We start from the raw sequence: 22,030 nt of genomic DNA, 5'->3' as shown, positions 1-22,030 counted from the left end.
GGCTTATTTGACGCTATCACAATCATTAGGAGAGCACTAGTGGCCGATGTATGATGAAAAAAGATTTTTGTAAGATCAAAGTATAAATACAAGAAAATCATCGTGATATTTGTTTTTGTGTATTTATCAGGAAATAATGTATTTTACATTAATGATAACAACGATGTCATTTAAAAAAATTATCAAAATTTAGAGCACAATTGAGAGGAACATCTGGTTTCCAAACATCTGTTTACTTATACCGTATGTAAGTAATTACTTCGAACATTATTCTTTATTAATTACATAATTGTTTAACGTTTATTAAACTTGCTAAAATTTGAGCTAATGATCAAAGAAAAAATACGTTTTAATCTGAAAGATCCGTAAAAAACAAATGCGTAGGAGCTTCAACTCATACTTTAAAAATGGATTTATATAATTCGCATGAAATTTTGGAAATAGCTCAAATTCTTCAAAACTGTATAGTGTTAGAAAGTGATTACTGTTTTTTAATTCTAATTTAAATAAGAAATTTTTTTCACTATGCGACATTTTTACGATCACCAGTAAGAAACCGACAAACAATGAAAAGCCGAAAAATTTAAAAAGCTCTCTGTACATTCTCTCATGCTATCGCCCCTTAACTTCGTTTGTTCTCAAGTTTTTTGCAATTCAATGTTCGTGATTTTTTCACAGTGCAAAATACGTCGTTGGGCATACGTCCAATAAGGTGTTGATCTCTGCCATTCTGTCGAATTCAACCAGCTCACTGTTGCTAGTTTGGAGAACAGCTATTACAAAATCATTATTAGTAGATGTAATCTATGAGATTTCAATTTGGTTGCCCATTGTTCATATTTTTGAGTAAAGCTTTTTAACTTTTTTTGAATAGTTTATTTCCGGAGATCTTAAGGACTAGTTTAATTTGAGCTAGTCACTCCACATGATGGGCTTAGAAAAATTGGGGTGTTTTTTATATCTCCACGACTTTTGATTGCTATCCAATGATCTAGTACGTAGTCTTCCACTATGACTGTCTCTTGATTTGAACGGTGTTTTAAAAATTTAGATTATGTTGATCTCCTTTAACTCAATTCGGTTTTGATATCTTCTCTAGGCGTATTACCCTTCAAAAATGTCACTCAATTGGACATTCCATGGCAGTTATTTGTTTAAAATTCCCATTTGGTTCATGATATAGTTAATGGCTTCTTTCACATTGAAATCTATTTTCCTAATAGCTATTTCGACATGAAAGTTTTTGCATTAGTTCACTCCAAAAATCCAATTGATTTTCGGAAAACAGCGGGCGCCAAAACCTAATTTATTTTGTTTTAATTGACCACAAAACAGCGCGCTTGCTCTTACCGTATGTTTTGCTACCCATTTTATTATTTGTTGCCATTAAAATTTCCCACATTTCTAGTTGCATTTTCGTATACTTTTGCAAAGGGAATACTTGTAAAAGCGCTGAATACTGAAAAAATGGGCTTTTTCCTGCAACAGCGAAATGATCGACGCTAGTAAAAAAAGTCGATCAATCCAACGTTGAAATCTGCTCTTATAAAAGTTAATTGAACGATGTTCCATCTTTATGAAAAGAACTCGATGATCATTGCAGAGAGTAAAAGGTTTTTCGAATAAATATAAATTGAAAATTTTTGCACGCCTTACTGCTCATAACAACCCAATCCAAAAATGATCTATCGTTTTTGAAACAAGGAAGCGCAATGAAAATGCAATTGTTTTCCCAACTATAGAGTGCGCTGTTACTCAGCTCCTAATCATGCTCTAGATGTACCACAATTAAATCGATTTTCCAGATTGGGATTACAGAGTGTGTTGTCAGTTGCAAATGCAAAATGTTTAATAATTTCAAATTGTGTATCATGATGGGGTGGGTGTCCAAAACGATTAATTTTGTCGATTTTCAACAGTGATCTAAATGAGTGACAGGGCTGTTCTAATCGAGGCAGAAATTAAATAACGCAATGAACATAGCCCGAAAATTGAATTTCGTCAAATTATTGGAGGAGTTAGATTCAAATATCCAATTGTCGTGGCTTCGAGTGAAAAAACCAAGGATTTCATAACACGGTAGCCTAACTAATCAAATTTAGCTTAGCAAAATGACCTTTAGCTTCTCGAAGATTGTCTGCCGCTATTTTTTCCAAACAATTTTACCTTAAAATCATGTTTTATTCTGTTGTCTCTCGACATTCAACAATTGCATAATCTAGGGACCAGCAATGTGTTTTGAGTCCCTTGAACGTATAGTCCGCCTTTTGAAATTCTGCTGACCTTTTAGACCGCAAAAAATAGTTTTCAATTTGCTTATGCAGTTTGAATTCACGCTAGCAAAATTAAAGGTCAGTCAAAATTGACATTTTTATTCATAATTTTCAAAGTGCGCATCTCCAAGGATGGGTGATATTCCGAAAGCACACACTTGACTGCGCCATTTGGCGAGTAGACGATGGACAAAAATCCAAATTACTATGCCAACTGAGACTGAATTTGGAAAGATATCTGTGTGAAGCGAGTTTACAGTCAAAGCATTTAGCTACAATCTCTTAGAAAAACACCTGTCCCTGATTGAGTTTTAGGAGAATAGAGTTAAGAAGAAACTACACAAATTATCACAAGGAGGCAAATTAATAAAAATGACAGCTTAAAGAATTGTAAATGTAAGAAACAAGGCGGCTCGGTAATGTGCGATGGCACATAAGGTTCCAACCCCGCCCATCCACAATTTTGGCATAATTCTCTACCAAATGAGGAACAGATAAAAAAACAAAAAATTATTTTTTGGGAATCCCAAAAAACCCAAAAAAAAGCCCAATTATTTTTCAAAAAAATTGTGTATGAACGATAAGTCAGACTCCAAAAGAAATAACTCAGTGGAGTAAAAATTGAAGCATTAGATTGCTTTGATATGCCGATATTAAGAAAGCGAGTCAAGCCGAATAGCAAAATCAAACAACAACAACAACAACAAACATTAATTACATCGAAAACTTTATGTCCGTTTTAAAAACCAAAATTTAATAACAGAGTCATCAGACCATCAGATAAACCAAAAACTAAACAAAATAACTTATAAACCACCAGAAAAGATAAAAAGATATGGACCAGTAAATAAAAAGGTTTGGTAACAATTAGACAAAAAAGGACAAAAACAGGAAAGTTAAAATATTCGCATATTTGTTTTAAAACAATTAACTTGAAAGTAATGGAAAACATTAGAAATCAAGTAAAAAATCGCAAAGGTTAACAACTACCACTGCTTCTATAGAAGGGAAATAGGACCTGTCCCTATTCAATGTTTTGAGCTGCTGAAAAGAACAACAAAAAAAAACAAACAAAAATTCAACTGGAACATGCCAGAAAACGCTGTCAATACCGTCAAGCCATATTTTTGCCCTCAAAATATATTCGACTGCACCTGATTCAAACACCGAAAAAGTAGTATGTGGCCATTTATTAGTGAGACTAGGTAACAAGTAGACAAAAAAGAGAAAAAGCAAAAGAATGTAATAGTTTTAATTTGTTTCGAAACAAAATTATATCCAAAGTCATGAAAGAGATTAATTACAAAACGAAACTTTTAAGTAGGGTCGTCCATTCATCCAAAGGACGCTTTTGAGCCCTGCAATTATCCAGACTATGTCTTGCGTCTACATAAAGAAAGAACGTCAAATATGACAAAAATCAAATTATTTACTTTTTTGTGAAAAACCGGTGTCAAAGTCAGTAAGGTCATAACGCATTTTTTGAAAAAATAGATTTTGGGACATCAATCTCTTTTGATACCTTCCCTTGAAAATCAGAATGTCATATTTGACCTATAATTAACGAGATTAGGTAACAAAATGAAAAATATAAAGAACAAATTTTCGAAGTTAAAAAGTTTTTTTAGTTTTGGAAAACGATTGTTTTCAAAGTCATGAAAAACATCAGCTATCTACTTCAATCAGAATATCAGCTCATCTATTTTTCTATGAAAAGGCAATGAAACCAGGTCATTGTACTGGAATTTTCAAACGACTAAAAAGACAAAGTAAAAAGGACAGTTAAAGTCAAAGTTTAAAAAATTCAAATAAATTCTTCGATAAAATAGTGTCGAAGCCGTTAAAATCATAATCTAATTCTTCAAGGATTTTAATATGTTCAATTTTGTTTTATGTTGAACGCTAATAATGTGATATGAGGACTGTCAAAAATGTGGTAATGTGACAAGAAAACGTGAAAAACTGGCAAAAAACTATAAACAAAAAAATCTGAAATCTAGTAGTATCAAAGACAGAAAACAATAACTTCAGCCTTAAAACCGCAATCGAGACTAAACTCTAAATTAGTAGAAGGAAGAAGCATCCTTTCTTTGCTGGCACTAAGCTACAAGTTGATCAAATTAAGAAAAAAAGTAATGGAAAATTTCAAAAGCCATTATTTATTTAAATCTCAACTTTTTTTAAAAGTCGAAAAGATCATAAACTTTCAAAAAAAATGAATGCATTTGCTTGGAACTGTTTAGGAAGCCAATTGGACCTATCACTCGTGTGCTTTGATTTGATATGTTCTGTTCTTTATTATTAGAAATAGGTCTTTTTTTTAAAAAAAAAGACCGACTGATTACAATCGGAATTCCTTTGGGATTGTAACAGTCCAAGATTGGCCCAAAACTAGCCCTGCTAATGTTTATCTTTCGTTTACCATTGATTAAATGTTTATCGTCCGTAAAACAATTGATTTTTCGAATGTTTTAGATATAGATAATTTGTTAGTTGAAAACTCAAAATAAATTCTGCATTTTTGATAATCAACGAGTAAAGTTAGAAAAAATCGGCAAAGTTTTAATTACAGAGAACTCTCAGCGGAAGTTGAAGTAGGAATATCCCCCTTAGAGTCTATAAAAATTATTAGTATTGTTTGGGGTGTACTGCAGTCAAATTTAATCAAAGTGGACTAAAGTAGCTTATTTGGTGCTGTTTTTGATGAAAAAGGCTGAACTTTGAAATATTTATCAAGAGTTTTTGACCAAAAAAATTAAATCAGAATAGTCAACAGTGCTTGTTTGTCTTTAAAAAAATCAACGACACTATTCTTAAAAATTTTAACAAATTTTAGCAAGACTGACGAAAATTTAGGCAAAATTTTTGGAAAACGTGAATAAAAACAACGTGAATTCACTCTACTTTTCTCAGAAGTTTAAACCACTTTTACTCCCCGTAGGAAACAAAAACTAGAAAAATGTTCTTAATTCCATATTCTACGTGGGACGAGCTTTCTAACGATACCAGTCTCAACTCTCTATGATGAATATATCGATCGGCGAAAATTGACTGAACAAAAAAAAACCCATTTGAGTATATAGTTCCTCCCCCCTCAAGAGGGGTCGGAACAATTAAAATGAGGGCTTCTTCAATTACAAGGACAGCATTTAAATTTGAACAAAGTTATCAAGGAGTTCAAAATGAAGGTGGATGCGGAGGGAGCGCAACCAAGAATATTGTAGAACTTAGGAAATTGTCATAAGCAGATAGAGCGATAAAAATAGATAATTTAGGTTAGACACGTTAATTAGGTGTTTCAATTAAGCGTTCTTTCTTAAAGGGTTACTGTTTCGAGGCGCTAGAGAGGGGAGTTGATCGATATATGTTAAACGAACAAATTGATGAACAAAAGGATTTTGAGCTGTCGATATATTTCATTTACTTAGCAAAGTTGTATTTGTGCGTCAGGCCAAAGTCGAAATGAGTGATTTGAATTTCGATGTAAACTAAAGAGCAAACATTTGAAGTGAAGTAGATACTTTGATATTAATTGGAATTTCAATTTGAAGTAAATAAAAGTTCCATTTTTGATTTTGCAAATAAATGGGCATACCAAACCTGGGACCCCTCAACTCTTTGAGTTATAATGATCGTTGCACTCTGAAAGTTTGTGGTCATGCCCTTCTAATGGTTGTACATATATAATAAAGATGCGTGGCCATTTACATTTTTTGGATCTGAATTAGCAGCAACTAACTATTTTTGGATCTGAATTAGAAGTGTTGTTATTCGAAGTTTTTGATAATTTAAGTAAAAATTTGATTTTTTATGAATGAAATAACGATATTGACCAGTCGTACTAGCATGTACTTGCGCATTAAGGTATTGGGTGATCATTGGAATCTTTTTAAAAAATTTTAGGGGAATTTTGTTTGCTTTTTGAACTAAGAGTAGGCACTTCATCAGTTTTTCGAAAATACCATAAAGCAGATCTTTCCCGCCCCCACCCTCAATGGAGGGTATATTAAGCGAACGTTTACCAAAATTTAATGTCAGGTACACCCAATGGTCTTTTCAGGCCGGTATACTTTTTGGGCCAATCCGACTACCAACCACGAGCTCTTAACACCGGAATTAGGGTGATTTGAAGGTTTTCAATATTTTGAATGAAAAATTGACTGATGAGTATGATATTAATAGTTGCAATGGGTATAAAGTCTAGAGTAATGTATGCGATGATAATGGAAAAGACTTAGGATAACTTTTTAGGTATTTTGCGGTAAACAGGCTGTTTTTGCCGGAAGAGAGTTAGCACTTAAAATGAAATAGTAGTTTCTCTAAAAATTGAAGTCGGATCGACCTGAAAATTGGTGGATAGACTAATTTGGGTACGAGGAATCCGATTTTGAGTTCAGATTTGAATCCAGGTCAATCTCGACGCAACTGCCGCACGCTGGTGCTGCGGGACGTAAAATTTAGATTGCTCGTGGAGTTTTGGTAGCAGCCTTATTGTATTTGAAGTGTAAGTGTAACCTTCTAAGGGCTTTCGATTGGTGATATTTTAACCGCCCGATTCCGAGACGACCCAAAGGCCGAAAACAGAAAAATACGAGTTTTTTGCCCCCAAATGAGTTTGAAATGGTAATAATAAGATAACCTGAGACAGTTTGTGACAAATGGCAAAAAATACCCACCCGTTCAATTTTGACAACCTCGGATATTTCGGGTTTCGGCACCCACGACTTCTTAAAAAATTTCAAATTGCAAATGAATAGAAACGGCTAATCCGTAGGTCTCGAAACTTGGCAGGCAGGTTGATGGCACCCTGTATTTACTAGAAATTTTTACTGAAGACGTTTGGACCATTACTTCCTGAAGTATCAGATTTAGAACTTTGAGGTTATCCGGGAGGTCAATGAAAAGTGTGCGCGTTCAGTGCTCGTGTTTTAGCGGGAGTTAGGCCTTAAAATTTTTTGAGTAGATGCAGTTAAGTTTTATCAGCTTGACCACTCATTTTGAACGGGTGACCTTTGAACGAATCTAGATGTCAATTTTTTAAGTTTTTGGAAAATTGGTCTCATCGGCTTGTATAATTCCAGGAAATTGCATAAAATGATTTGAATAATGGAAATTGCAATTGGTCTTTAGTTTAGGGTTGAGTTTAGGTATTTATTCGGCACATGATTTTTGACAGGGGTTGAACGCAGCTAGTTAATTTGATAGCGGAAACAGAGGAATAACATCTCTTCAGAGCATCGTTCCATGTTTACTAAGCAAACACTGATTGACATGTCAAGTGCATATATGAGAGAAAGCGAAATGGGTTTGTTTACAAAAGGGTTTAAAGTTTGTTCACTTAAGATAATGAAAAAGTTGAGCAATGGTTGGTAGCAGTTGAATGACAGAGCATATTTTCATATTGATTTGTTTGCATAGTAAACAAAACCCTCCTAGAGAATGTGACAGATTTTAAGTGTAAGTTGAAAAGTTTACTTAAGAGAGTAAGGTTTGTTTGCTTAAGAAAAGAGCGTATTGGTTGAGTATAAATTGAAGTGACACAAAAATTTTTGGCAGACTTTGGAGAATTTTGGGAGAATTCAGAAGTTAGGACAGAGGAGAGAAAGTATGTTTAGTGGGATTGAACTTTAAAAGATAGTGTGAAAACCAGAGAAGAGATTGAAATGGGAACTGAACTATGAAAGTTTGTAATTGCAAGAACAGTTGGGATACTGTGAGCGTTTTTGATTTAGTTCATTTGGGAAGCGAATCGCGGATATTGTTTTTATTATTATTCTAATTACTATTATAAATTGTCTTAAGTTTGTCCTTTCCATTGATGTGCAAGTAATTGTCTTACATATGTTATCCATATATCTAGAATTGACATTACGAGCCACATTGTGAATTAATCTATTTCATGGCAATTTAAATTGCAACAGCATACAAGAGTGTAAGAGGGAAAATATCAGAGTAACAAAGTAACGCTTGCTTCATCAATTCAAAACTTTTGGTTTATTTTATTTGATCGATCTTCTGGGCGACAGATTCCCCTCACCTTTGGACTAGTTAGAAATTCAGAAGACTACAAATATATTTTTTCCCGTACTACAATTTGAATGAGCTGTGGTGCAAATCATCGTGCGTTGTAGGAAAGACGAACAGTTTTAACTTTTATTTGAGATCACCTCCCTCAATTCATGTTTTGTTTTGTACTAAAGCGTTTGTTGTCTCTTGAAATTTCTGTTTACAAAGTTCTGAATTTGGAACTAGTTTTTGGAATTAGTTTGTCAATCATGGCACAAAATTCTGAACTCGATGATGTGTTCAGGACAGTTGAAGACAAGCAAGCTGAAAGTTGGAACAAATTCACTAATCAACAAAACAACCAATCATTTTCATTATTCATTTTTACATGCTCAGCAGGTTTGTACGTAATTTTTGAGGATAGGAAAGACATAAGCATAGCAAACCGAAAGCAGTAAATTAGAACAGTTAATTGAAAGTTATATTTAGAAGTGCGTCATTAGATTCAATAATGCGATTATCTAATGTCAAACATGTTTGGTAGCAATAATCGGTTCAGTTGTTAGCGATTCAAACAATAATAATAATAATAAATTTGTTTTCAGTTTCAATCTTCGAATAATTAAACGAAATTTGAGTATAAAGCGTCGTACTGAACGATTGCTAGGAGGCAATTTGCCTGTTTCAGTACCGTTACAGAGCTATTCAAAATCAGATTATATGTTCAAAATTCATTTAGTATCTTATTAGACCATTCAAGAGGAACAAGAAAAAGGGGGGTTTAGTGAGTCAATTTTACGCACCAACTGTCTAATTGTTTTTGAATTAAAAAAGTTTTTTCTCTTTTTTTTAAAAACAAAACACGTTCTTTGTGATCGAGCATACTACCAATACAAGTTTCCAAAAAATCGGAATCGATTATGTAATTGTCGATTCAAGTTCGAAGCCAAATAACCCAATCTCCCGCTTAAATCTTAACGAATAGGTTAGGTTGCATTTCAATTAGTGTCATTTCGTATGAAGCGTGTGGTTTCTGTTTATGTATTGCACCAAGTTTTGAAACTACTGCATCTTTAGTTTTTATTTGCTCATTCTTTGATATACTGTAACATTTTCTGGAAAAAATTAATTCACAGTTCTGTAAATTGTACTGAAATACTTAGAATTTTCCAGAAGAGCCATTCCTAAAATGAAATCTTTGACCTTTTTGTTTGACAAATGATAAAATTCGTCAGGAGGAAGTGAGTCAAACAGTCCACTAATGAGAAATTGAGTCCAATGAAAAAAACCTGTTTTGAAGTTGTAATTCACCTTTAGTTTTCTTATTGACATCAATTCAAAAAAGCAACATCGCAGACAACAGTTGATTAATTTTGGTTATACTGCGAAGAACTAAAATTTACAATGATTTTTGTTACCATCTGTTTTTACAGATCGAAGCTACCAACCTTTCGAAAGGTAAGTTGAATAAACAAATGAACAAGAGAAAGAGCTTCAATTTCCAGTACCAAAAAGTTGGTTAAATTTGATTCAATTTCAAAACGTACTTTGACAACACAAATTAAAAGCAACCACTTAAATTATTTCAAAAGTTTTGTTTTTTTCATTGAAAATGTGTTCTCACTACATTTCACCACTTTTCCACGGGTGCTGACTTCCTAAAAAGCATTAAAAGACTATCTACGATGTCATACAAAATATAAACGTCTTGTTTGTATGATCAACGAATCACTAAGAAAAGAACAAAGATTTCATATGCGAGACGCCATACACAATTTTTGTGCAATAACCAAGAAATCTTAAAAAGGGAGGACAAATTTAGCACTATTGCAAATAATAGGAAACCACATATGACCATTGTATTATTACAAGGTATTCTTATATAATCAAACTGTTAACCGTATAGGGTAACCAAGATGTCAATAAACAAAATAATTGAGCGCAGTTCACAAAAGTATCTAATTTTTAAAGAATGTTTACTGATTCTGGGTGTAATTTCTACGCACGATTTTGTTACTTAATTACCTAATTTTTCAACAATTTTTAACCTTACATAAGTTTTAGCTGATTAATAAAGACAAAATTCTATTCCATTCTCAATAATCAATGAAAATACAATTTCATTAAAACCACTAAATCATTTTCTCATAAATGGTTCAGTAAAATTGGTAGAGAAACTAAAAACTTCCTCAAATGAGGCGTGAGGCTACGGTATAGTGTTAAAACGTGATTCTGTTTTTAAATTTGCTTTTAACAGAAATGTTTTTCACCTTTAGCGATCTTTTAGGATGACTAGGAAAAACATCTGAAAATTATAACATCTGAGTTTTTAAATGCTTTGACACAACCTGTAGAATTCATCTATTCAACTTACTGTAGAGGACGTTTCGGAATAGTGTTAAGTTCAAATCTCGTGAGATTTGTAAAGTTTGGTGTTTGAGTTATCGGAGAAATACCTGATGAAAATTCATTTAATTTATTAGCTCGAATAAGGCTAAATTTGAGTAGAGAAACGATTTTTGCGAACATCGGAAAATCAATTTTCCAATAGCAAAAAGATAAGAGAGCGGAAAATTATCTGTCCTAGGAGAAGGTACTCCTGCGCCATGTTCTCTTGATTTCTTCTGAGATCATAACAATTTGGGTCAGCACCCACAAACAAATAAAATTGCGATTACTGCCAAAACCGAATACATGAAAATTTGATGCACTTTTCCATCAATTGAATATAATAAATTTTGTACAACTTTTCTAGTTAAACGGACTTCAGTATGCAGAATAAGTTTCGGTGGTAGGTGTTAAAATCAAAAAAAATTTATCTGCTGATTATCTGTTTTATTTAGAGCAGTGGAAGCTTGGCACTCACGGACTTTGCGGTTCAGGGTTTAGGTGTCTATGAATAATGTAAGAAGAAATTTTTTCAGTTAACAAAATTAAAAAAAGCTATGTACTATTGTTCACCAGTACTTTAATCTGTTTTAAATAGAGAAATCGGTCCAAAAAATGCCAGAGCATTTTAAGAAATTTTAAAGTGTTTTAAAAGTAGTTTAATGATAAGAGTTTGAAATTTACGGTTCACTTCTTTCCAGTTTTTGAATAGTAATAGGAAAGCCTCATGGAATCGTCTTTCCTGTCTGAAAAGACATACTACAACTTAATATTTTCAAACTCTGTTTTCCTGGAAAATTTTTGTTTCAAATTTATGCATTAAAATCGCTCAAAAATTGCAGGTAATTTATCTGATTAAGTCCAGTTTCGAGAAAAATTGTGCAGGTAAGTTTTATCTGCACAAAGCCTTACCTGCACACTGTTCAGGTATTTTTTAACTATACGTTATTTTACGTCTACCACGAAAAAACAATATCTTTTTAGGGATATTTAGATCGTAAACCCTTGTTTAACATATATCAAACCAAGTGTTTCATACCTTTTGTTTGTTTAACTTTGGTTTTAATCCTTTCATGATTAACAGGAATTCATATATGCCATTGAATTATTACCCAGATTTCTGTATTTCCGGCAGCTCTTCTATCTAGAATTTTTGATTATGACTGCGTTATATGAACTGTTTTGTAAAGTCTAGCATAATTTTACACGTTTGTGTTGGCACACTTTTAAATAGATTTGCACTGAAGTAAGACGCACATTGAAATTGACCTAACAAGACAAATTAGTTACTCCATTTTGGCAAGTGGGTTTAATCGTAATTAAGGGCTTTAAGAGTAAATAAGAACCCAAATAAAAATATCTACAGGTTATTTCGCTTAGAAAATCGAGCAGTTTTGCTCAAAATTGCCACTTTTTGTATAATTCTTCTCTCTTCAAATGAAGTCAGGTCGACTTAATCTCTCGTTATAGGTGAGATAGCCCAATGACTAAAAGACTTCTTCACTTCAAAGTGAAAAAATCCCAAATCCATGTTTTAAAAAACCGTTTTTTGCAAATTATGGATTAACACAAATTATGGATTAAATGCAAACACACTAATCAAGTCACGTGAAAGTGTGACCTAAGTTGATGAAAATTTTCGCTTGATATCGTAGAATTCAGAATTGATAATGAATCATCCAGCCTTTTGATGGACACTGGCTCAAAAACGAAAGGAAGCATTCATTATTGAACACAACTGAACGAAGTTTAATGATGGTCCTGTTTGTAACATTTGTCCTGTTTTTCTTAACATTGAACCTGTGAATTACGTACGCAAAGCATTGTATTTTAGCCTCGTAGCCTCCTCCACTTGTTAAAAAATTTTATTATCACGTTTCAAAACCAATGTTAAGATTCGACTGAAAACTTAGAATGTTACAAAATATTGCGTTTTTTAATAATTTAATTTATCGCCAATAATTTGTGACCTGTAATATGGCCAATTTCTTAAACCAACCCAGATGTCAAATAATTTCCGGTTTTTCGTAATCACCTGCAATTTTGGACTCCCAAATCTTCCTTCATTTATTATTCTCTGTTTTTTAAATAAACAATTTGATCCGTGAGATACAAATTTTAGATGATAACAATAATATCGCACATAAGTTTCCCATTCTCTTCCATGTTGTTTTATTCATTATTCTGAAAACGTTTTTTCCCTTCTTCGGTGTTGTTGGTTGACTAAGCATCTTAACATTGTTAATTTTAATTGGGAATTTTTCATAAACGAACGTTGTGATTGCCTAAAAAATTAAAACAGGCATTAATCTGCATCTAATCAACGAACAATATACGGATCTGTTATAAAATTGTTATAATTATAAGCAGATAGATGCCTTGTTACGTAGGATTGTTACAAATGTTATTTTTAATTACTTATAATTAAAATCACAATAATTATGTTATATTAACCTTATATGGCTAGAATTCTTCAAAAAAGAAACCTTGCATTCAACAGTTTTGTTGCCCTAAATTTGAAACAAGGATTTGAAACAAGGATCTGAACTTGGGTAACATTACAGCCCCAAAGCATCGTCGAATCAGTTGTCACGATGAGACATTGTCTATTTATTGTCGTCTCCTTATTATGTCCGTTCGTCCCACAATCTTCTGCCCAATTTGCAACCCTGTCGTCAGTTGTAGAAAGGTTCTCAGTGGAGTGCAGTGGATGTCTGGAGGAGATAAAGTACCGGCCCTCCCCTCTCTCATTCCACACTCTCAATACAGACAACTGCTGGGTACTTTGTCTCGTCAACACATACTGCCACGTTTACTCATTCAATGTCAGTCCAACAGTCCAAATTAAATATCGCTATCATCCTTAAGATTTTTGTAGCAATTTTTGATTATCAACTTTTTTTCCATCATCAAATGCAAAATGACAAAGTGCTTCCAAACTGCCACCTTTACTCAATCAATGTCAATAAGCTCGCGAGACAAGATATAAAGAGCTTGATAAAAAAGGAGCTGATTCTCAACTTTTCGTTTCAATTAGTTAGTTGCGGGAAGATGCAACTTGTTTCTGCCGTTTTTGGTACAAAAATCAAAAATTAGCTTTAATAATTTCTCGAGTGGTTACCAATTGATTGGCAACAAATTCCAAATACATAAAAAGAACCAAATAGGAAAAAAATAGGTAGACTAAAATGTAGCTCGAGTTGCCTAGTTGGTTTCCGTTTCAAACAAGTAGGGAAAATGGAACGGCTAATCAACCATAACGCGTGCGATACTAATAACTGGGTGGACAAACGTTCCGTAAGCTGCTTTTACCTTGACAACTTGTACTGTTCCATCTTTTCCAGGGGAAGTTGCAACCACTCGTCCTTACTGCCAGAAACCACCGGTTGTTAAGTCCTTCAGTGTTCAAACGATGGTGTTATTTTTGAAGGCCGGTGCATCTTGTTTGAAATACTTTGTTCTTTACTTCAAGGTTGACAAGCACTCTTCCACCATTTCATCATTTGTTGCCGGACCTAAAATTGCAGGCATCGTTGAACTGAAGTTCCCAGGCGGTATAGGACTAGACATTAGCAAACTTTCCGTCATATTTTGGACTTGAAACCTTTGGTACATGAAAAAACTTAAAATGAATACTCAACAAAGGTTTGCGTAATTCAATTATAAAGTACCGTCGTCGAAAGAACGTTTTGATGTTTTCAGTTCATGAATCAAAGCAATGATCAATGTAGAGACGTGCAGTTGAGTTTTCTTAATAAGGAACAGTGGGTCATTTTGCAATTTTTTGGAATGTAATTGCAAAAGTGATATCCTCCTCGGGCCTATGAAAATAAACTTTATCTATGACGCTATTCAGCGGTCGGACTTTGCATTTTGAAATGACCTAAAGAGACAATTTTGAGACTGCTTAATGTCAGTTGCATTGAACTGACACTTTTTTTGTTTTCGCAATCGTAAAACAAAATGATACAAATTTTCTTAGACTTTCGTTAGTATTAGCAAGTGCTGACACAGGTTGCTCACATATCTGAGAAGACTCCGAGAAGACTGTTTAAAATTTCAAGGCCTCTGAGCAGAATCCTGTTAGGTCACCGACCTGGAAATTTGGAAACTGTTTTCGCAACCTGGGGGAATGTACTTGGCTTGTTATAATTCTGACTGGGTGTGGGGCATGTCCAATGTTTTATACAGTAGAGGCTGCTATGACATAATTGTTCAACTGCATTGACATAGTTGTTCAACTGCATTGACATAGTTGTTCAACTACATTGACATAGTTGTTTTCAATGTCTGCTGACAACGGTTAGTCGTACCGTGCATGCTGTTCTGGATCATTTTCAGGTCGTCTATTGAGGTTATTAAGTAAGATTAGGGCACAAAAAAAACTGTTTCTGAGTTTGAATGGCTTTTTCTATGGGAGAACAAAATCGTATCCTTGAATTTCGGTTTTGACAGTGTTGCGAAACGTCTAACTCTTCCAAGTTTAAGTGCAACTGCTCAAGCCTTTGTGCATTAGTGCCCTCACTTTTAGTCTGCCAAAACTGTTGAATTAGATCATTTGGTACAGACGAGTTTAGTTTATACGCCAAAAAGTTGGTCGGTGTTACCTTGATTGATATAAAATGGATGGGTGAAAAATAAGGTTTTAATATTTAGTAGTGCTTCAGTTTTCCACCATCAATTTCGCAATTTCCCGGGAAAAGATTATATTAGAAGTTGATAAAAGTGTCACAAATTTGCATGAGCTCGAGAATGTTGATCGCAGAACTTTTACGATGATATTGCATCTGGTGGCTTGATTTTAGACAGAGGCATTTCACTTTGTGTGTTATTGTACTGTAAAGTGGTTGAAGTCCGATCTTCACAAGGAAGTGCAGGGAAATTTGTGATAGAAGCAAGGAGGAAGGTAAATTGATTACCTTGGTCGATTAGAGCATAGGTGACCAGTTTTTTCAACATCAAGGAAAAAAACTGTCATAATTTTTTGAGGAACGAATCTGTCGCTGCTCATAAATGACTCTTAGTGGGTTCACATTTTCGTTTACAAAAAAATTTCGATTGCCCGCACAATTGTCAAGGTTTTTGTTTTTGGAATATACGATTATTTTTTTTAGAGAATCCTTGTCTATGGCAATTTTTGTAATATGGATTTGCTTGAGTGCCTGTTTTTTTCCTGCAAACTCAGATTTGAACTTTTACTTTGTACACTCTCTGTTGTGAATGCTGCAGCAGGACGTCGCAGCTGTTTTGACGTGTTATGAAGTGCTGTATGGTGTCTTCTCTGGAATTATTAGCGATTTTTCTTTGAATCTCAGGTTGTTGTGAGATGATTTTTACACAATCAATTTGTATATAGTTTGTACTCAATGAACTTTTGATATCGTTTGGTGGGTGATAGTTTCCTGTAATCGGAGCAAGTTGCAAGGATGCCATTGTTGCTGCAGTTTGGGCATCAACGGTTGTTTGCTAGGAATGGCAACAGGGCTTTCTTGCTTTGGTTTCTTTTGAAATTACTGTTTGCTTGGTGCTGCTGTGAAGAATATTTGTAGGACAATTGTATTGGATGATCTCTCTTTCCCACAGTATTAGTAAATTCGTTTTGGAAGATTAGGGTCGATGAAAACTTTTGCCCTCCATTTATTATGGTGTCATAAGTTTGGGCAGGTTGATCGAGCCATTGCTAAAAATGTTGAAGAGTTGGTGATTGGGGGTTATATTGAATTTTTTTTGTTAATTTCACAAGTATGTTGTGTTGTATTTATTTGGTTTTCTTTATCAAGGTTAAACTCTGAAGGTCTGAAGGTCTGAAAATCAACTTATGTACAAGTTTCTTTTAAAAAATTGGAAAAACAACAATGGTTTTGTTTTCTGTTGTCTCCTTCTGTTGACGCCATACATTCACGCTTGTTGATGAGCACACTGGCTACCACAGTTGGGTCACCATAAGTGATCATGATCTTTTTGATTGCAGCTTAGAATCTGGGCTTGCAAGAACAAGGCTTATTCATCAGCACAATATCTGAGTGTGCTGTCGTTGAAAAGAGGCAGTTATAAAACAATAAGTATTATTGATTGCTTAGGATCAACAGCAATGTTGGCCATGTAGTTTTTGCAAGCCATTCATTTTTTAAATGTTGCCTGAGTTGTTCATAGAGTATCTCCTCTGTGTTTTTCTAATGAAGTTTACGTTTGCCGGTGAAGCGCTTGTTGGTGCTGATTGCTCGATGTTCTTCAAAATCAATTATTGTCGCCCCAATCGCACTTTTATGGTTTGGGATGGTGGCTTTTTTTCTGTGTTTTGTGGTGACAGACCTATCGAATACAATTCCAACAAACAGACCTATCGAATACAATCGAATACAATTCCAACCTATGTTCTATTATGCACTGCTCAGCCAGATGAAAAAGGAAAACAGTTGAAATCATAGGTATCATTGGTTGCAGCGAAAAAAGATAAAAAATTTTCCAATTTTGTTTCCGGACTGCTTGAGGTGATTTTTTTTAAGTTTAAAGTGGTCCCTCTGCATGTTAAAATGTTATCAAACAATAGGAAGCTGTTTTTGACTGATCACTTTAGTCACTTCTTTTTGTTCACCGTAAATGACAGACAGAGGCACTCTTGTTTTAATTATTGTTATCTTCTTTTTCTATTGTGTTGGTTTTAAACAGATCAAATATGTTGTCGTTGAACTAGTTTGAATCTTTTTGTACGTCTGATTTGTTATCTATCAGATGAAAACAGTTTGTTAACCTAAGTGGTAGCCGTTGGTTTTTCACTTCTGACGATGAATTTTCTGCATTGAACTCGAGAATTTTTGATAGCATGGTTTGTTTGTCTTGCTTTTCGTGGCAAAAACCTGTGCTAGCCTTGGGGGATCATGCGTGGTCGAAGTTGCTCTACATTGTTTTCATTGCGGTTTTTTATTGTAACGGTAGCTTTTCTGTGTTATGATGTACGCGACGACCTGTTGGAGTTCAGATGATTGGCAGACCATTGAGATGAGAAACCAATGTCGTCACGAATCCATGTGAATTAATGGCTGAGCCCATCCTTTTTGAAATTGTTTATCTCGTGTTCGTATTCTAAAAGACGTGCAAGAAGGTCTTCGGCCTTTTCTTCACCGATGCTTGGCAATGTTGGAAGTTTTTTTCGGACTATTTTATTCGCAGAATATCAAAAACAGCTTGAAGTAATACTACGCAAACTTAATAAGAAGAGAAAGCTCTCCTATTTTTGCTTAGTTCTAGTTCCTAAGGTTTTATTTGTTAAAGGCGCCAGAATTTTCTATGATACGAAGCTTCAAATCATTTTTTTAAATACAGTTTTCAGTGCTGAAAAACAGAAAATTCTCCAGACGTTCGCGCCTATCGCTCGCTGCTTTTTTCTATCAACCTTTCCAAACAATTGCTTCTCTCAATTCTTTTGAACAAAGAAACGCAATATTACGTAACCACAAGCTTTCTTTTTGATTAATCTGTGAATTCTCTTTTTCATATAGCAAAGAGGACAACAATAATTGTGGGATTGAATACAGAAGTGGACATTTAATAACCAGACAGTTTCCCTTCTTTATTGTCAAAACCCAAAACTAAATCAAAAGCCAATTGTACAACCGCTGTTAAATGTTCGCTTAACTTTCTAGCCTTTATCTTAAAAAATGAAAAATATTGTGAGAAATTTTGACTGCGGTTTTTTAATGTTAAAGTTTAGTGCGATGCGTCAAAAACTAAAACACAGCTAAAAATTACCAAAGCAAAAGTATTTTGTAGTGATAATTTTAATTGCTTTCATGGTATTGTCTGTAACTATTTTTCATGATTTTTCCCCGCAATTTCTTCAAAGATGGTGATTTTTGTGACAAGAAATGTGTGCTTGCGTCAATTGGTACTGACTGCAAGCAAGAAGAAAGTACTTCAATTGTAACAGCTGGGAGAAGCTTGAAAATAAATCGCGTTGCAAAGCTCAATTCAATTAGGTTTTTCATGAAGGGTGTATATTTGATAAAAAATTGTGGGCGATATTTTAAAAATTCCATCCTCAAACCAAAACTTGGAGCCTTTGAGAACCGATGTCATATACGGATCGCCAAAAACTAAAATACGCTCATGGTCATCTTTTCCGCTGTCATACCGCAAAAACTCCTGAAACGTATCAGGTATATCAAAATGCCTGTCCGATGGTTCATGAATTGACATTGTTTGTATATTCTTTCTCAAACGCTGCGAGGTTTGTATTAGATTTGGTTTTGACGCCAACGCATACTGGGTGGAAAGAACGTCAGTTACTGGTAAATTTGCGGAAGCTACGGCTGCTGCGGGCGTTAGGTTTTCACTCAGGGCTTTGATCTCTTTTATAACTTTTCGTGTGGCCGGCTTTCCAATCGAAGCATTCTGATTGTGCTCACCGTTCAAGCGAATGAGTTGGTCATCTTGTGTAAAAAGGGATACGAGGCACTTATAGCCTTGATATTTCGAACGATTCTAGGCAGTGGCAAACTTATTTATTCTTTTAACATAAAACTCATGGCCTTCTACAACCAATATTTCTTTGTTTTTTGGAAGAAATAGTAAATTCGAAGTCGGCAGTTATCCTGTTGAATTCAAAATGGAACGAAACAAGAAAGGTTCTTGAATTCCATTCTTTTTTCAATAGCTTTTAATAGCCCCATTAAGGACTAGATGAAATAACTAATTCGCTAATTGTTATAGTTTTGCTTTAAACTGTTGAGTCGTTAGCTCTATGTCCCCGACAATTATGATCCTTGAATTTTTAGATTAAAATCGGGGTGAAGTGATTGAGGTGTGAAAAGTATGTTCACACCTCAGTCGTTTCACCCCGATTTTAATGTACATTAATTAGAATAATTAGAATTGATTGAGGCCTAATTATCCTCAATTTTAGGAAGCTTGAAATCTGGGTGAAATAATATATTGGTTAAATGTTATAGGGATTAAAAAATAGGAGTTAAAATTTAGGGGGTTAAAAGAATAGGGGTGAAGAAACAGGAAACCGTTCAAACGAAACTCTGACAAAGTCATCTTTTTGTTGTTACTAAGCTCCGTTTACAAAAAAATACTGAGAAGTCAGTAATAGTTTGTTGTTTTTCCGTTGTTTTGCAAAACTGTAAAAAAAAATTCTAACGATTTTGTGGAAAACTAACTGCTTTTTAAAGATAACACTAAGCTAGGACATTTTACCCTATAGCATATTTACCCTAAAGCAAAATTTTTATCCTAAAATTATAACAAACTCTAAGCAGAGATCAAGGAGTTGTGATTCATTCTGTTGTTTTCTCTCATTGATCATCGTTTTGAACTAAAAAATCAAGCAACGGTCAGAGTTCTCTCCGTGTTTTGACGAATCTGAAAATTTTCTGAAGAAAATAGAAAAGTGCACCTTGAATCGATTGTAAAATATCTTGATTTCCAATTTTTGACTGAAAAACATACAGTTGCACAGATCAGTTGTTTCAATTGGAGGAAATATCTTTGCCAAAGTCTGAAACCTGATATGGGTAAACTTCGAGGAAAATGCTAAACCATTTATAAGATAAAAACACTTTTGCATTATCTTTGATCTCCACAAAAAATTAATGTATGTGTAGAAAGTAGAATAACAAGATATATTTTCTTTCCATATAACATTCCCAACAGTCTTCTTGTAGTAGACTACCCAAAAACATGGCTAATGGAAAAAATAAACACCAATTTTTTTCAAGAACTAAAATAGTCAACTGAATGTCCAATACTCTTTTCTGATGGTTTTGGAAAGTTTTTCTGCACTATAAAAACGTTAGGCAAAATCTAGAGGGCTGGTTAGGGAAGGAAGTTGATTTAACAACGTTTCGTTTTAATTTTTTATTTGCTGTTAAACGCAACTTGCTTCTGCAGTTTTCTCTAACAAACTCAAGCATCACTTTTCATAACTTCCTGAGTTTTTGTCAATTGATGGGCAACATAATACAAGGGCATAAAGGGGGCCAAGTGGTAAATAAAAAGTATATCAACGAGATGCTTGCGTTGCCAACAAGTTCAATGGGAACATTATTATACTTATTGATGAAAATGCGATTAAAGAATTGTTGACTATTGAGGAACATATTAGATTGTCAAAAAATGCATTATGAAAATTCAGATCAAAAGTAAGATCAACTTCGAAAATAACGAACAATTGTTTAAGCTATCACATCCTTAGCAGTACAGAACCAGTCTCATAATTATATCATAATTATTAGATTAAAAATTTCAAAATTTCCATCTTGTCTATATCAGAAGAATAGTTTTATTTACCAAAACTAATTACATTTACAACTTTAATTATCAAAAAGATAAAGTTTTCCGTTCGCTGTTACAAGAGAGGACAAATCACGTTTAAGCGATCACTTTTGTTTGAGCTAGGAAAATGAGAACTCGGAAAATGCGAATAAACGAAAAGAAGAATCACAGTCTGATTTTTTAAATTTTGGGTCCAATTCAATGGATAAATGAAAGTTTTTTGCACCTATTTTCACTGTTTGTGAGCTTAACAATAAAAAAAAGGTTAAAATAGTTTTTAAAAAAAGCAATACAATTCAAAAATTACTAAATTTTGGAGCAAGAAGACAAATTTTGGAACAAATATAACACTAGGATATCTCTAAAATCTTTCCAATTTGACTTATTAGCGCTCTTTCAGCATCAAAAAATGATCAACTAGTCGCAACACAGACAAAAACAAAATTTTTAAAGATCATAAAGTTACATCTAGTCGTGTAAATAACTCAACCCATTGATTTTTTTAGTTTTAAATTTTCAACGACCAAGTGCTTTCCTTTTGAAAACTTTAAATCGGCGATTCCATATTGAAGCCATTAGAAATCTTTTAGGAACTATATTCTTTCGTGTTCGAGGGCGCGCCACCAAAAGAGTCAATTCAAATCAGAGCACAAGCAAATAGAAAAATTTTCATTTCGATTTCTCAAGATTGTATAAGATTGACCACAAAAATATAAAAATTCGCTAGCTTTTATCTTAGAAAAAGTTCCAACAGCAAGTCTCTAAATTAGCAAAGTAGCCAGCCAGTATAGGTCTACTTTGACACCTTAAATACAACAAGGCGGCTCTGTAGTGTGCGATCGCACATAATGTTACGACCCCGCTCATCCACAATTTTGGCATAATTGTCTACCAAATGAGGAACAGTTAGAAAAACAAAAAAATTCAAATATTTAAAAAAAAACTGGTGTATGAACGAAAAGATAGCAACCAAAGCAAATAACTCAGTGGAAAAAATGGTAGACTAAATTGATGAGATATGCCAATATTAAGAAAGTGAGCGAAGACGAACGGCAAAATCAAACAACAACAACAAACATTAATTACAT

At 33.9% G+C, this 22,030-nt stretch overlaps 2 protein-coding genes across 2 annotated transcripts in view; one reads left to right on the top strand and one right to left on the bottom strand.

Annotated features, from left to right (window-relative positions):
* Positions 1–22,030, bottom strand: part of LOC142336073 (uncharacterized) — a 482,576-nt gene that overhangs the window by 357,003 nt on the left and 103,543 nt on the right. The gene's annotated exons all lie outside the window — the stretch shown is intronic.
* The window catches only part of LOC142336947 (uncharacterized), a 68,172-nt gene continuing 58,984 nt past the window's right edge, over positions 12,843–22,030 (top strand). Inside the window, exon 1 of the mRNA XM_075385940.1 lies at positions 12,843–13,492. Within this exon, the coding sequence (XP_075242055.1) occupies positions 13,262–13,492 (231 nt within the window). The 5' untranslated portion in view covers positions 12,843–13,261. The remainder of the gene's footprint in view (positions 13,493–22,030) is intronic.

Source organism: Convolutriloba macropyga, chromosome 3 (assembly GCF_964194025.1).
Source record: "Convolutriloba macropyga chromosome 3, txConMacr16.3, whole genome shotgun sequence".
In the NCBI taxonomy this organism is placed as follows: domain Eukaryota; kingdom Metazoa; phylum Xenacoelomorpha; order Acoela; family Convolutidae; genus Convolutriloba; species Convolutriloba macropyga.
This window is presented reverse-complemented; position numbering and strand designations above follow the sequence as displayed.